Source organism: Mya arenaria, chromosome 13 (genome assembly GCF_026914265.1).
Source record: "Mya arenaria isolate MELC-2E11 chromosome 13, ASM2691426v1".
NCBI classification, from domain to species: domain Eukaryota; kingdom Metazoa; phylum Mollusca; class Bivalvia; order Myida; family Myidae; genus Mya; species Mya arenaria.
In genome coordinates, this window is record NC_069134.1 from 11262792 (window position 1) to 11280267 (window position 17476).

A 17476-nucleotide genomic window follows, 5' to 3' on the forward strand; every position below is an offset into this window, starting at 1 on the left:
TCTATCCAAACCCTTACTGGAAACAGCCTTGATCTCATAATTCACATGCTCCAGACTGGTCAGTGTTCCAGCATGAAGAGACCGTGTTTTACATCTTTTGCTTTGACGTCAAAGGTGGCAAAGGAAGACTTGAGAACTATCAAAAATGAATGAAAGAAACATTTTGCAAATATTTTTGTGTAAATCGGATTGTAGAAGGTAACTTTTAATCAAAGCTTCAGAACAGTAAACTTGTTTAAAATACAGGAAATTGCACCATTTTGAAACTTAAATAAAATTTAAAAAAAAGTTGGACATAGGACACACCCGCCCCTAACCCTCCTCTCCCGACATTCCTTATGATATTTCTGGTGGAACCCCTGTGATCCAATATCTTGGTAAAACTGCCTGTAGAATCCATTTAAACTGGGGCTCCATGATGCTAGAGCTCAATAACTGCTTTGGTTCTTTGCATGAACTTCTATAGTTCTTACTTGAAGGTGACAAGGGGATTACTATAATTCTAATCTGCAAATCAAGTCAAGTCAATATTTGTTAATTGTCAGATTCCATATAATATTTGCATGTATGTAATGCTCGATCATGTTAATATGAGATAATGTGCATAATAAAACAAGTAACATTTTGGTATATCGATGTGCATAACATCTAAACCAAAGAAACCCTTATAGAAAAAAGGATCAGGATTATAAACAGAAATTGTCAGAAGCAGATCTGAAGTACCCATGATATTAATTGTTCCAATTTACTGCCTCTTAATGACAGTTTTACTCCAATGTATTTAAGTTTCCAGAAGATGTTAATTTGACATTTTTGGTACAATTTTTTACATTCTCTAAATCGGATTCTTTCGACTGCACATGGATTGAAAAAAGTCACTTTTTCATTTTTTTTGCGTATTCTTTTCTGCACAGTGACGTCTAGAATTTCCATTTCATTTAGACCAAAATCTTTCATGTGGTTAACTATGGACAGTTGCAACATATTGCCCTGAAATGCATAAAAACTATGATAACAGTGTTGCATTTTTATTTATTTTTCAGTTTAAATGGGTTCTTATCTTTTGAAAGACAATTTTTAATAATTGAAAATATAATGAAGTTTTTACATGAAAATTGTATTATGATATTGAATCAACTTCATACTGTAAGCAGTTGCCAAAGCATCGACAGAAATCTGCATTTGCATAGAGAAAGAAGAACCCAAATTACTTCAAAATTTCAATTCATTATACAATGGTTGAGCATAATTTCTTGTAAAAAATACATTTCCTCTCCATTTTTTTGGCCTTGGAACTATTTCAAAATAGGTGCGTTCATATCCATTTTCAGTAATTTGTATAAACGATACTTTACATCACTCAATTAAGAAGTGTCCAGAAAAAATTGTGAAAGATTTTTTGTTGTTTTTTTATTGTTTTTAGAACTGATATCCCTGGCATGATAATTTCTTCTAGCAGTAACATAATGTGTCCATTTTAGAATTGCCTTCAAAACAAACACTTGTTTGTTTTCTATATCTAGATTGAAGAAAACTTGACATTAAGATGAGTGGAGTACCGCCGCATCATCGGCGGTTGGAGGCAGTGGAAGAGCGTCTCAAAAACCCAGCCTCTGAGTTGAACGTTGACAGCCTGCTGGTAAGATTCAATCACATTTGTTAAGTCTGTTGAAAAACCTTTTTTTAGTTTGAATTGACCAAGAGTTTGGACCTGTTTGGTTTTAGGTAATTGGAGGCTCAATATGAAGAACAAAGTGCTGTATTGCATTACTGGTAGTTTGGAAATGAAATATTGTTCTGGCTAGCTTATGTATTAAAAATGTCCTGAATGTATTTTTATAATTTTTTATTTTCATATCTGTTTTTCATTTTTTTTGCTGCTTCTGGCTGAAGTTTAAACATATTAGAATGGTTCTTTATTCTTTGTCTTCCGTCTGCCAGCTTAACTTCTACCACTACAAAATAATTCTTTTAGATATTTCTCTTGAAATGAAGAGAAAACAGACTAGTATGTATTGAAATCAAATATTATGACTATGTTCATGTCTAGGCTAAATGACTACATCATTTTGACTGGGATTTCTTAACACACTGATTAATGAAGCTGTTAACATTTGATATCAGGAAAGTGATGGGAAGTGGATTTTTTTATCATTTTCAGTGGAATATATAACATGTATTAATAATAATATTACATTGGCCTTTTCCAGGGTTAGATAACACCTGAAAACTATGTCATTTTAATATTATTTTAAAAAAGGAGAAGATCAATGTTCTTAGAATAATACATAATTGAAATATCAGTTTTATTCTGGGACCTGTTGCATCATCATTCATACCCTTTAATTGGTTTTCCAATTTCCCTTACCCTTTATCAAGATAATCTATGGGAGGTTTTTTATAACAGATACACACATTATTATACCTGTTGTTGTTTTATAGTATTGCATTGAATGCTAAATAATATATCTTTTCTGTGATTAACAACAGTTTTACTTACATCTTCTTATAGTCAATCTTCATTCAGCCAATTACTGTCTTTATATTCATAACTCACACAAGTTTACCTGGTGCTTTATTGCAGAAAAGTCATGCCAGCTCTGCCATAATTACCTAATTTTCCCTCTCTTCATTGATAATTAATTAAAAGTTTATATTTAGCTGATATGTTTTACCAGGTAAAGATATTTATTTTTAGCTGTGGGGATGGTGAAAATAGTTCCCATCAGTTTATTAATGGCTTCTTTTGTTTATATCGGTGAAATATGGTGCCTTATTGTTTACTTTTGTTGCTTACAACTGTCTGTTTCTGCCCAAGGTGTTCACAAATAATCGAAAAGCCAGATGTATAAAGGCCTTGCCAGTGATCCTGTTAATGAGGATATAAATGTTTATAGAATCAGTTCTGAAATGTATCCAAGTTACCTGGTCAAACTTGAACAAATCTTGCACTTATATTCACAAGTGTAACTCAACCCAAACTCATAACTGCACAAAGATAATGGAGGTAGGGCATTCATGACAAAATTGACCCAGGCCAAACAAGCTGGTCGGAATCTTTTGCAGTAAATAAAACAAATCTCTACACATCTTATTAACATAATTATATTTGATGACCGCATTTTCACATCAATTTTTCTAGTAATTATAATAGATTTCCTAAATAGTAGTTTTATTGGTCAGTTAAGGCAAAGTTAAACTTTTGATTCCATATGTGACGCTCAATTGATAATATTCATTTGAAATTCTGTGATACTTTGTTAATAAAATGGCCCCTACTCTATTGCTTACACTATGAAATTTATTAGACTAGAATATATCAGATCCACATATTTCCTGAATAACCTAATGTTTCTTATCCGATAATACTGGGATATTCTGTCAGTCACTTACTAGATTTTTACAGATTTAAAAACTGGGCAAACATGCTAATATAGCATTATCCTAGGGTGAAATATTTGGCCTATTTTCTTTCTACCATCAACCTTATAGTGAAAATCAACATTGCTTTGAAACATTGAAAGATAATTTATATAGATAAATCAGCAATTTACTGAGTTGAGACTGTTTTCAGACTTGATAGTGTGGTAATAGATTGTAAAATGCATGAAGAGCTCAGAAAATAAAATTAATGTGTTTGTGATGTGACGCAATCAAATGCATAAAGATAGCTCATTTACAGCTAGATATATTGTTTAAAAATAGGTAAACATGAGGCTTGCTTTTAGATAAATGAGCTGAATCGCCATTATAGAATTACAGCATACAAGACAAACAAATGTATTTAATGGACACATGTTGTAAAAAAATGTAAGGCATTTGTTGTAAATGAATTTACTTCCTTGACCTTAGTATTCATTGTTTGTCTGCCTTGTGGTTTTATCGTTCAATAGAATGTCAGTCAAACTGACTGTATTAGATGTAGAGTAAAATTTTAAATGAGATTAATGTGTTGTAACCCTGAAGTGGAAAAGATGACCAATAGTGAATACCCACCATATTAGGAATGTTTACAGCATAGATTCCTATTGGGTATTCTATCTCTCACTTCTCATCTAATATTTACTGTAGTTTTAATCCACCTAGAAACACACAAACATTGGTGTGCAGCAAATTTGTACCTGCTCATAAAGTAATATATTAAATGGATATGATATAAATCAATCATACCCCTTACAATTCAGGATGGGATAGTTGCGTTGGTTCGGGATCTGGACCATCAGGCCATCCGCAGCAGGAACAAGAGTGTAGAACAGTTCCTCAACAAATGTAAGGAATAACAGGGATGTGATTTGTCCGCATATTTCCCGGCACCTGGGACAAACAAAATGATGATATAAAAAAGTTGTTATACCCCCTCAAACGAAGTTTGAGGGGGTATATAGGAGTGAGCTTGTCGGTCGGTCTGTCGGTTTTCATGGTTTTCGGACGATAACTCATAAAAGGCTAGACAGATTTGAAAATTTTTTGGTACACAGATGTAACATCAGAAGATACAAGTCAAGTTTGATATAGGGGCTGGTTGGGCCAAGGTCAAGGTCACTGTTACTAAAAATAGAAAAACGGTTTACGGACGATAACTCATGAAAGGCTTGACGGATTTGAAAAAATTTTGGTACACAGGTGTAACATCAGAAGATACAGGTCAAGTTCGATATTGGGGCTGGTTGGGTCAAGGTCACTGTTACTAAAAATAGAAAAACGGTTTCCGGACGATAACTCATAAAAGGCTTGACAGATTTGAAAAAATTTTGGTACACAGGTGTAACATCAGAAGATACAGGTCAAGTTCGATATTGGGGCTGGTTGGGCCAAGGTCAAGGTCACTGTTACTAAAAATAGAAAAACGGTTTCCGGACGATAACTCATGAAAGGCTTGACAGATTTGGACAATATTTGGTACACACGTGTAACATCAGAAGATACAGGTCAAGTTCGATATTGGGGCTGGTGGGGCCAAGGTCAAGGTCACTGTTACTAAAAATAGAAAAACGGTTTCCAGGCGATAACTCATGAAAGGCTAGACAGATTTGAACAATTTTTGGTACACAGGTGTAACATCAGAAGATACAGGTCAAGTTCGATATTGGGGCTGGTGGGGCCAAGGTCAAGGTCACTGTAACTAAAAATAGAAAAACAGTTTCCGGACGATAACTCATGAAAGGCTAGACAGATTTGAACACTTTTTGGTACACAGGCGTAACACCAGAAGATACAGTTTGGTACACAGGTGTAACATCAGAAGATATAGGTCAAGTTCAATATTGGGGCTGTTGGGGCCAAGGTCAAGGTCACTGTTACTAATAATAGAAAAACGGTTTCCGACATAAAAAACATGAAAAGCTTGACAGATTTGAACAATTTTTGGTACACAGGTGTAACATCAGAAGATACAGGTCAAGTTCGATATTGGGGCTGGTGGGGCCATGGTCAAGGTCACTGTTACTAAAAATAGAAAAACGGTTTCCGGACGATAACTCATGAAAGGCTAGACAGATTTGAACAATTTTTGGTACACAGATGTAACATCAGATGATACAGGTCAAGTTTGATATTGGGGCTGGTGGGGCCAAGGTCAAGGTCACTGTTACTAAAAATAGAAAAACAGTTTCCAGACGATAACTCATGAAAGGCTTGACAGATTTGGACAATATTTGGTACACAGGTGTAACATCAGAAGATACAGTTTGGTACACAGGTGTAACATCAGAAGATATAGGTCAAGTTCAATATTGGGGCTGGTGGGGCCAAGGTCAAGGTCACTGTTACTAATAATAGAAAAATGGTTTCCGGACGATAAATCATGAAAAGCTTGACAGATTTGAACAATTTTTGGTACACAGGTGTAACATCAGAAGATACAGGTCAAGTTCGATATTGGGGCTGGTGGGGCCACGGTCAAGGTCACTGTTACTAAAAATAGAAAAACGGTTTCCGGACGATAACTCATGAAAGGCTAGACAGATTTGAACAATTTTTGGTACACAGATGTAACATCAGAAGATACAGGTCAAGTTCGATATTGGGGCTGGTGGGGCCAAGGTCAAGGTCACTGTTACTAAAAATAGAAAAACGGTTTCCAGACGATAAATCATGAAAGGCTTGACAGATTTGAACAATTTTTGGTACACAGGTGTAACATCAGAAGATACAGGGCAAGTTCGATCTGGGGCTGGTGGGGCCAAGGTCAAGGTCACTGTTACTAAAAATAGAAAAACGGTTTACGGACGATAACTCATGAAAGGCTAGACAGATTTGAACAATTTTTGGTACACAGGTGTAATATCAGAAGATACAGGTCAAGTTCGATATTGGGGCTGGTGGGGCCAAGGTCAAGGTCACTGTTACTTAAAATAGAAAAACGGTTTCCGGACGATAACTTATGAAAGGCTAGTTTTTCTTGTCAGCAGTGTAACTTCTAAATTACTCAACAGATTTAAATTAAACAATACATGCATGATAAAAGAAGATGCAGTGTGCGGTAACCTTGGAGTTATGGCCTCTTTTCAAAGGAATGGTTTGCCATTCCTGTGTCCAGGCGGCATTTGGGGGTATTCGTCACTCCTGTGACAGCTCTAGTTGCTTTTGGTTATTACTTTATTTGTTGTTAGGATTGACACTCTAGTTTGCTTCAAATATGAAATCATAAGAGCCCCCCGAAAGAGCTTCTTAAAAGTCCTGAAGCAGGGTGCTTCACCCCATTTTACCCCATTTGGGGCCTTAAGCACCCACCCAACCCATTGCCGAGATGGTTTCAGCCCTTCAGCTGCCAAGTAAATCACATCCTTGAGTATTTGTGTACTCTCTGATCTTGTTTAATACTTGTTTTCTATAGTTTGTTTTGTACAACTGATGAATAACAATGAGACCATTTCCTGGTTAGAAAACAGTGCTAGTGTCAGTTTCGAAAGTCCTTGAGCAAATGTACTGAGGACTAAAGTATGAGTAATAGAGATTTTCTTTGATATCTCACTTAAGTATGTGATTCACCCAACAAAAACATTAGTCAAACCTACATGTACATTGTATTTTGTGACACGTCAGAGGTACTAACACTTTCTTCTTTTTACAGACAAAAATTCCTTTGATGTTATAACAAAGAACCGCATGCGCCATGACGACTTTAGTGTGATAAAGGTGATAGGTCGTGGGGCGTTTGGTGAGGTACAGCTCGTGCGACATAAGATCTCAAAATGTGTGTTCGCTATGAAACTACTCAGCAAATATGAAATGGTACGTCAGTTGTACACATATTTCTATGTTTAAATTTTCATTTTATTTTCACGAGAAATTTTGAAAAGTTATTTTGTTTTCGGCCAAAGGAATTGCCAGTATCTCGATAAAAAACCAAATTATTTGAATGAGGATGTCATTGGGTGCGTGTCTGGGCAGGTGTCTGTGCATCAAACTGGTGGTTGATGACGCAATGACTTAAGTCAGGAAGAAAGTAAAGTGATTTAACTTGGTATATTCAGTATGTGTACACCACGTGATAAATTACGTCATATATGCCATGTCAGAAGGCAACATTTTGCTTAAAATGAAGACTTAAATCAAGGATAACTTCTTTTACTACACCATTTAAAATAAAACAAAGGGCAGTATTAGCCGCTTAAAGAGCCACGCCTTCATTTTATTACCGGAGTTTGATAAGGTGATAAGTTTAATCAAACACTTTGACAAACCTGTTTCCAAAATAATGTTTTGACAGTGCTCCGTCAGTATTATGAAAAGTTTGAGTGTTTTAAGAAACTACACTCTCAATCAAACTTTGGTAAAAGACCGAAGGCGGGGCTCTGTAAGCGGCATAGACTGCGCTAATATTCATTTAAAATGGGAAAGTTATCTTTGTTTAATGTCTACATTCGAAGCAAAATATTGCCTTTCAACTGTTGCATTTATGAGGCAATTAATCATGTGGTATTCACACACTGATATAGCAAGCTCAGACACTTGTATTGTATTTTGAGTACAGTATGTGTGATTAAGGTGACTGTTATTTAATATTAAAAAAAAAACAATGTTTAGTGAAGGAACTTGGTTTGATGTATGCTCACATGGAGATGTAGCTTGAGATTGCATTTTGAGTCTGTGAGGTCAAGGTTACTGTCACTTAAAGTAGAAGAAACAGTTTCCAATCAATAACATTATTTAGCAATGATGTATAGTAATGACACTTAGTAATTAGCAAGATCATATGGAGACATACTTTAGAAATGCATTTGGCATATATGGGATTACTGTTACTCAAATATAATAACTATAACTAGTTATATTTGTGAAAAATTCAGATTGCAGCATTTCTAGTTCAGCTTTGGATTCTGCTCAAATCAATTCAATTTATTTGCATTAAATCACTTGATCCGATATGAATCTTTAAATGTCTGAAAGTATATTGTATTACATTTATGAACTTGTCACAGTTTTAAAGAATATTTTAACTGTTTCTTGTGTAACTTTCAGATAAAGCGAGCAGACACAGCGTTCTTCTGGGAAGAACGTGAAATAATGGCCAATGCCAACAGCGAGTGGATTGTTCAGGTAAGAAGTGAAACTCCATGGGTTGACATATTGTGACGAAAATTGGTATATAGGAAGAGTTAATGGAGACCTTTCATTGGATGCTTTAGTTTACCCTCTCATGGACCTGTTATTAATGGGGCTGAGGGGCACAAGCAATGCCTCTGCCCTAGTTACCCTCTCATGGACCTGTTATTTATGCGGCTGAGTGTCACAAACCATGTCACTAGTCTACTATAGTGAACCTACTCATGAAAAGTGTTATGTATATAAATGTGTTTGTTTATACATTATGATTGATTTTGAAAGTTGTTATAACAGAAATGTTTATATTATGTACATGTTTATATTATATGTAACTCATTGGCTGTTGGCTTATAGTTAATAAATGTCTTCTTTTTCTATAATTGTGGCAAGGTTAAAATGGTATAAACAACCAGTCTCCATGAAGTTAATTCGTGTTATATATGTATGCAACATATTAATTTCAATCATGTTTCTAATTGAATCATTCTTACTTGTTACAGTTACACTATTCATTCCAAGATGAGAAATACCTGTACATGGTGATGGACTATATGCCTGGAGGCGACCTCGTTAACCTCATGAGCAACTATGACGTACCTGAAAAGTGGGCAAAGTTCTACTGTGCAGAGGTTGTACTCTCACTAGACGCAATCCATTCCATGGGATTTGTTCACAGGTATATGGGGCTTGTAAGGAAAGTGTAAGGTTTCACACAAATGTCCTATATGCAGTGAAGAGGTCAAGTATACAATTGCAGTCAGTTTTGCTTATCAGCTGTTGAAGTAAAATTGTTTGATACTTACTGCTGTGAAATGTTACAACACACTGTTTTATGTCATTACATGCCTTCCATGCTATGAACCAGGCTTTACAAATGCTTTTATAAACATGTATTCACATTTTAAGCTAAGTAATGTACAAACACATTTTGATACCTGTTTTTACATACAAGCTGTGTGTGTATTGTAGAGATGTGAAGCCTGACAACATGCTGCTGGACAGACAGGGTCACTTGAAGTTGGCTGACTTTGGAACATGTATGAGAATGGATCGGGTAAGCCTTTTGTTGGAGAAGGAGATAGACAGCGATTCACAAATATCTCAAGCCTGATTTTCAGACCCATCTCTTAATTCTGCTTATCATAATTTCATTTTAATTTAAAATGGCCCAGATTTCTTAAAATTTCTTATGGCACTTATTACAGAATTAAGCTAAGCTAACTATTTTTGTTTCCTATAATTTGTTTAATATTTAAATCTATTAGAATAATAAGACTACAGATACAGTTAATTTTAAAGTTTAGGAATATCAGAATGAACCATTCTTCATTTATCAAAACCAAATTTAAGTATGTATTTTGGCTAACTAAAATAAGCTACCTAAGCCTGTTAAGTTTTATAAGAAGTTTCGAGGATTTGGACCAGAAGCATTACAAGTGAAAGCATGTTTGTGTAACCAATAATTGGTTTTGCTATAATGAAGTTTATCAAATATTGGCTCCATGTAATCAGCAATTGTATGGGGATATATTGTAGGATCAGGAAATTAAATTAAATAATATGTTGAGTGTCAGAAATCCAATTAAGATATTGACTTGTAAATACTAAAATTTAAATTGTCTTAAGCTGTCTATATGTTTAAAAAAATGTTTGATTACAACCAAGGAAAAACAATTGGAAAAAAACAACATATATTGCATACATGTTTATTGATAAGACGGCCCTATTTCCACTGTATTTAAAAAAATCATGTCTGAACAGCTCAGGCCCTCTAAGTGAATATTAGCCCTTAACATGGCTGACCTTGGCTTAGTCTCCAATCCAGGCCCCCTAAGTGAATATGTGCCATTAACATGGCTGACCTTGGCTTAGACTCCAACTCAGGCCCCCTTAGTGAATATGTGCCATTAACATGGCTGACCTTGGCTGAGTCTCCAACTAAGGCCCCCTTAGTGAATATGGGCCCGTAACATTGCTGACCTTGGCTGAGTCTCCAATCCAGGCCCCCTAAGTGAATATTGACCTGACCTTGGCTGAATCACCAACCAAGACCCCCAACGTGAATATAGCGACACTAGCAACAGCAGGTTGGATTTGGTTGTTTACTATGGATGATTAGATAGGTAGAAAAAGTGGACATTTAACAGAATGGGCAAGTATTTTGTGGTGGTTAGAACTAAATGGTGCCTTTGCTTTATAAACAATGTTTTCTGTGTATAGGATGGTATGGTGCGGTCAGACACAGCAGTTGGGACGCCAGACTACATCTCGCCAGAAGTGCTCAAATCTCAGGGTGGTAATGGCTACTATGGCAGAGAATGTGATTGGTGGTCCGTTGGCGTCTTTCTCTATGAAATGTTGGTTGGTGAGTGTTGGGATGATTTAGTTCTATTGTTCTTAAGTTTAATGATAATAGGATTATTCTGTTCTGTTCTTACATATCCCTTAAGTTTATCAGGATATTTTCTTGTAAAGGTACTGCTGTTCCTCTGCAATTTGTTTTGAAGAAAGTAAGAAAGTAAAGTTTATAAAGTGATGCAAACTTAAAAAGGACTGAAGGAAGTTGCGTTTAAATGTTAGGCTACTTGTTAATAGTTTAGTATTTTATAGCTCGAAATAAATCACACAAAAATGCTAAGTTTTTTAGAACTCTGTGTTACGCCTTCATCTGATGATAAAAAAATCATAGAACTGAATATTTGATTTGAAGCAGGTTTTCACAAAGCGAAACCTGGTTATTATAATGACATACATCGTTGTTCGGACAGGTGGGCGGGCTGTCTGTGTCAAACTTAACCATGAAGCTGAATAACTTTAGTTGAGGCTGACATAACTTGACCAAACTTTGTATATAAAAAGAGTTTATGGAGACCTTTCTGAAGAAAGTACGAAAGTAAAGTTTATAAAGTGATGCAAACTTAAAAAGGACTGAAGGAAGTTGCGTTTAAATGTTAGGCTACTTGTTAATAGTTTAGTATTTTATAGCTCGAAATAAATCACACAAAAATGCTAAGTTTTTTAGAACTCTAAATGTTTTGGTGTTACGCCTTCATCTGATGATAAAAAAAATCATAGAACTGAATATTTGATTTTAAGCAGGTTTTCACAAAGCGAAACCTGGTTATTATAATGACATACATCGTTGTTCGGGCAGGCGGGCGGGCAGTCTGTGTCAAACTTAACCATGAAGCTGAATAACTTTAGTTGAGGCTGACATAACTTGACCAAACTTTGTATATAAAAAGAGTTTATGGAGACTTTTCATGGGATTGGGTTTGGGGCCCCTGGGGTCAAGGTCATGGTTAATGTTCCTAAAAATAGAAAAATGAAATTGAATAACTTAAGCTAGGGCTGACATATCTTGACTAAACTTGGTATTTAGGAAGAGTTTATGGAGGTATTTCATTGGATTGTGTTTGGGGCTCCTGGGGTCAAGGTCATGGTCACTGTTACTTAAAATAGAAAAACGGTTGAAACTTAATCAGAGAAGGATGAAGTTCTTCTGTCAATCATTGAAAACCTGGTTTCGTTGCATTGCATTGTTTCTTGTTTTATATTCTTAGGCTGAAGACCAAAAGACATTAAAGCTTGTGTGTTTAACCCTTAGCTACTTGAAGGAAGTTTTCATGTGTTCAAGTTTGTATATTTCAGGTGATACTCCGTTCTATGCAGAATCTCTGGTTGGTACATATGGAAAGATCATGGACCATAAAAACTCTCTAGAATTCCCCAATGATATTGAAATGTCCAACGATGCCAAGAGCTTGATATGTGCTTTCCTCACTGATAGGTGAGTCAGGAGAGCCTATAGCAAGAATCAGCCAATTATTGTAATGAGGTATTTGCATTATGTCATGAGGATGTAAGAAGGTCATTTGAACAATTTTAGTTTGGCATCAAACATCCCCAGTAAAAATCTTATGTTTTAATATCACATTTAATTCATAATGTTTAGATGTACATCCATTGAAAACTGAACTGTTTCAATGAATTTATCCCTAAAAAATCAAAATATTTTTTTACAACATACTTAAATATAATGATGCATTTGCAGAAATGAGCGACTAGGGAAGCATGGTATCGAGGAAATTAAGGGCCACCGATTCTTCAAGAACGACCAGTGGAACTGGAGTAACATCAGGGGCAGTAAGCGCGCTCTCTGTCAAGTAGAAGATTAAAGATATTCCATTTATACATACTATCCACCCAAGGATGGCATGCAGGAATTGAACCGTCCCTCTGATGTTTGTTAAATTAGAAGCAAAAACAAACAGGAGTTTCCCTCATAAAATTTCTTTGTTTTGCCTTCCTCGGTGGGTTTTTATGTTTAAATGGGCTCTCACAATGGGTCAAGTTGTATAATAACTAGCTGAATAGAATAGCTTTGGTTAAGCTCTGTTTTTATGTTGTTTCCAGTAGCTTCACATGTAAGATTCCAGCTTAGAATTTGTGGAGCCAACAGCTGATGTTGTTCCTCATAATGGTCTTATCGATTAATAGTGAAGCAGCTATCTACATTTATGTTAAATACGTTTTAATAAAAAGAATAAGTGTTCATGTGATTAAACAGCTGATATCCCCTGTTAGCGACCCCGCCGGTGGTTCCGGAATTGATGGGGGATGATGACACGAGCCACTTTGAGGATGTGGAGAAGGATAACAGCCCAGAGGGAAACTTTGAGGTGCCAAAAGCTTATGCTGGGAACCATCTAGCCTTCATCGGCTTCACATATAACAAGGAGTACCAGTAAGTGTATGGTCTCTGGTTACAGACTAGATCAGATATTTTGTTGTAATGTAAAAAATCAGTTTTTCCAACTTGACAAGAGTATGATGTTAAATGATTTCCAAGTAGAACATGCTGTGGTTAAGTCTGGGCATTAAATGCCAAGAATAAGGAGGGAAAATCTGGCTAGCTATTTTCAGTTGTTGACAATGACTATGGCCTTTAGTCAGAAGATGAAAGAGACATGTTGTAACGGGTACCAAGACCTTGTATGGTTATTATACTGTAATGTTGAACTGTACTTGATGTTGTTACCTCAATGAAACATGTTGGAACAGTGTCAAACATATCTGTTATTTCTTCTTCACTTTCAGGTTATTGTCATCAGGGAAAAGTGCAATACAAACAAATGTAAGTCTTTAATCCTGGCTTGTACTTATGGTAGATAAATGGTGATGGTAGTGTGAGTGGTTTTTCTCTCACATTGGGTCAAGTCATAGGATTATTAGCTGAATTGAACTCACTGATCTTTATGAAAATCTAATGTTGGCATTTCATAAAGTTGGTATTTACTATTTTACATGGAAGATAAAAAATATAATTTCTTGTTTTATGATCTAATTTAAAAAACTTTGATGAGATATTAATGCCATGGCTTTCTAAAAGTTTACGAATGATTTGGTGTGAAGTTTTGCAGTTTGTTCTTTGATTCCTAACATTAACAATAAAGGAAAACAAGGTTGCTGTGTTTAATAGTAATATCTCTGCATTGTTTTACCTACGAAGCATGGCAGACAAATAAGGACTACTTTTTCTGGTGGCATCAGCTGTGTCACACTTATGTCTCCGATAGATAATCTTTGCATGACTTAATGTGGAGTCTTTAAACTTGGTATGCAGGCTAAACATCTTATCTGCTGAATTATACTTTTTGAATTGTGTTCAACAATGCTCAGTCTTAACTAAGCCTGTATCCCAGTTTGATTTTGATTGCTGTACTATAATATTTGAACCTTTTGGCTGTGTTCTTGAAGGGCGACTATGTGGATGTAAGTCCTTTCTTGTTTTGTGGTGAATGTTGCACGATTCCTACTCATTTCATCTGTTATTATACATTACTCTAGAATAAACGACCACATTCATCAGAGAAAAATGTGCTGGGTTACATTGTAAATTTGTTGATTACTTGTTTTACATAATAGCTCTCCATTCAGTTGAGTTATGTGGGAACGATTATTATTTAAAACAAAATAAGCTCATCTGTTTTTGTATTGGCACAGCCTTGGTTTTGTCGTCTGTGTATTTTAACCTTTTATGTTGGCCAAAAAACATGAAAACTGTTAAAAATGTTAACATGCATCTTGGCACATATCTTCACTATGGCAGTATGCACACATATAGTTCCATAGCTGCCTAAAATAGTTGCGATATGCCCCTCTCTAAAAGAATGTTAGTGTCCGCTGTCGATGCTCTTGTCTTGTCAGGTTGTTAAAAGTACTTTTTGCTGATGAATGTGGAAAACACATATTTAAATGTTCATATTTGTCCATATTATACTTTATTATTGAATGAGAAAACTTCATTTCTTTATTTCTATGCTTTTGATAGGCTTTATTTCTTAGATAGAAAAAAACTTTTGTAGTGTAATGAACATGATTTTATAGTAAAAAATCACAAATTTAGGTTACTTTTATACTGTGTACATTAGGTAGTTTTATCTAGTGATTTATAGTAATTATGTCTCCCCCTCTCTGGGGGAGACATATTGTTTTTGCCCTGTCCGTCAGTCCGGTAGTCCGTCAGTCCGTCCGTACGTCACACTTCGTTTCCGATCGATAACTGGAAAACCGCATGACCTAGGATCACCAAACTTGGTAGGGAGGTTGGTCGTGAGGTGTAGAGGATCCCTATAGTTTTTGGGGTCACTAGGTCAAAGGTCAAGGTCGCGGCGACCCCCAATATAAAAAACATTTCTGCTCAAAATCTTGAGAACGGTTTGACCTAGGTTCACCAAACTTGGTAGGGAGGTTGGTCATGAGGTGTAGAAGATCCCTATTGTTTTTGGGGTCACTAGGTCAAAGGTCAAGGTCGCCGCGACCCCCAATGTAAAAAACATTTCCGCTCAATATCTTGAGAATGGTTTGACCTAGGTTCACCAAACTTGGTAGGGAGGTTGATCATGAGGTTTAGAAAACTCCTATATTTTGGGGGGTCACAAGGTCAAAGGTCAACGTCGCTGTGACCTCTAATGTAAAAAAATATTTCCGTGCAATATCAGGAGAATGCTTTGATCTAGGTTCACCAAACTTTGAAGTGAGGTTGGTCATGATGTCTAGATGATCCCAATTGTTTTGGGGGTAACAAGGTCAATAGTCAAGGTCGTGGTGACCTTCCATGTAAAAATCATTTGCGTGTAATATCTTTATGTCTCCCCCATTCATGGGGAGACATATTGTTTTTGCCCTGTCCGTCAGTCAGTCCATCAGTCTGTCAGTCAGTCAGTCAGTACGTCACACTTCGTTTCCGCCCAATAACTATAGAACTCTTAGACCCAGGAACTTCATACTTGGTATGCTAGTTGGTCATGACTAGTAGATGACCCCTATTGAATTTGGGGTCACTAGGTCAAAGATCAGGGTCAACGTGACCTTGAGGTGAAGAAACGGTTTCCACTCAATAACTAAAGATCCTTTGGGTCCAGGAACTTCATACTTGGTATGCTAGTTGTTCATGACTATTAGATGACTCCTATTGATTTTGAGATCAAAAGGTCAAAGGTCAAGGTTACCTTCAGGTAAAAAATGTTATGTTGGCAGTGACCTTAAGCTTAAAAATGGTTTCTGCTCAATAACTAAAGAAAGCTTGTACCCAGGAACTTCATAGTTGTTCATGACTAGTAGATGACTCCTATTGATTTTGAGATCAGTAGGTCAATGGTCAAGGTCACCGTGACCTTGAGGTGAAGAAACTGTTTCCGCTCAATAACTAGAGAACGCTTGCAACCAGGAATTTCATACTTGGTATGCTAGTTGGTCATGACTAGAAGATGACCCATATTGATTTTGAGATCACTAGGTCAAAGGACAAGGTTGCCATGACCTTGAAGTGAAGAAAAAGTTTCCGCTCAATAACTAAAGATCCTTTGGTTTCAGGAACTTCATACTTGGTAAGCTAGTTGTTCATGACTAGAAGATGACCCCTATTGATTTTCAGATCAAAAGGTCAAAGGTCAAGGTTACCTTCAGGTAAAAAATGATACGTTGGCGGTGACCTTAAGCTTAAAAATGGTTTCTGCTCAATAACTTAAGAACGCTTGTACCCAGGAACTTCATTCTTGGTACGCTAGTCGGTCATGACTAGTAGATGACCCCTATTGATTTTGAGATCAGTAGGTCAAAGGTCAAGGTTGCCATGACCTTGAGTTGAAGAAATGGTTACCGCTCAGTAACTAAAGAACACTTGCACCCAAGAACTTAATACTTGGTATGCAAGTTGGTTATGTAGATGATCCCTATTGATGTTGTGATCAGTAGGTAAAAGGTCATGGTCACGATGACTGTGAGCTGAAAAATGGTTTCCGATCAATAATTGAATAACGCTTGCGCCCAGGAACTTCATACAATGCAAACTTCGTTTACATTTTCCATGATTAATCAACAACACTTTCTTCTCTTCACTATTTAATATAATCGAATAAACCAAACTTCACTGTTGGTTTGTCTCCAGTCCAAAGTTACAAATTTCATGTCCATCATTTATTTTTTCTCAGCTACGACCACACAATAGGGGAGACAAGCGCTTTTTCAAAAAAGCAATCTCTAGTTTTATCCATGTTTTACCCTTTTTGTACAAAAATATAATAAACAGAATTATGACGAAAATCTGATAACTTTTGCATGTGGTAATATAATAACCAAAGCAGATTTTAAGTTTATAATAAAATCCTGTTTTGACTGTTGTACTGTTATTTTGCATGCACTTGCATGGCTTGAAACATTCACTGTGTTATGATCTGACTGTTGTATTCATAGAGTTGCTTATCTTGCAGTTATATCAAGGTCTAAATGCTTGCCAACTATGAAGATGATGTTATATGTTTGGAAGTTTTGTCATTTTTTTCGCTATTTTCATCACCTAGAGGTTCACATTTTGAAGGAAATCCTTGTTATTTAGTTAAATTAGGCTCTAAACGCTTGTCAACTA

At 36.0% G+C, this 17476-nt stretch overlaps 1 protein-coding gene across 3 annotated transcripts in view; it reads left to right on the forward strand.

The window, feature by feature from the left end:
• LOC128213365 (rho-associated protein kinase 1-like) overlaps window positions 1-17476 on the forward strand; it is a 42370-nt gene that overhangs the window by 1748 nt on the left and 23146 nt on the right. For 2 of the 3 annotated variants that reach the window (XM_052919011.1, XM_052919010.1), the window contains exons 2-13: window positions 1524-1639; window positions 4185-4269; window positions 7073-7233; window positions 8464-8541; window positions 9048-9223; window positions 9517-9601; window positions 10768-10912; window positions 12199-12337; window positions 12602-12693; window positions 13135-13294; window positions 13648-13684; window positions 14308-14322. In XM_052919011.1, the coding sequence (XP_052774971.1) occupies window positions 1547-1639; window positions 4185-4269; window positions 7073-7233; window positions 8464-8541; window positions 9048-9223; window positions 9517-9601; window positions 10768-10912; window positions 12199-12337; window positions 12602-12693; window positions 13135-13294; window positions 13648-13684; window positions 14308-14322 (1266 nt within the window). In that variant the 5' untranslated portion in view covers window positions 1524-1546. The remainder of the gene's footprint in view (window positions 1-1523; window positions 1640-4184; window positions 4270-7072; window positions 7234-8463; window positions 8542-9047; window positions 9224-9516; window positions 9602-10767; window positions 10913-12198; window positions 12338-12601; window positions 12694-13134; window positions 13295-13647; window positions 13685-14307; window positions 14323-17476) is intronic. The other variant, XM_052919012.1, reaches the window with a different exon arrangement.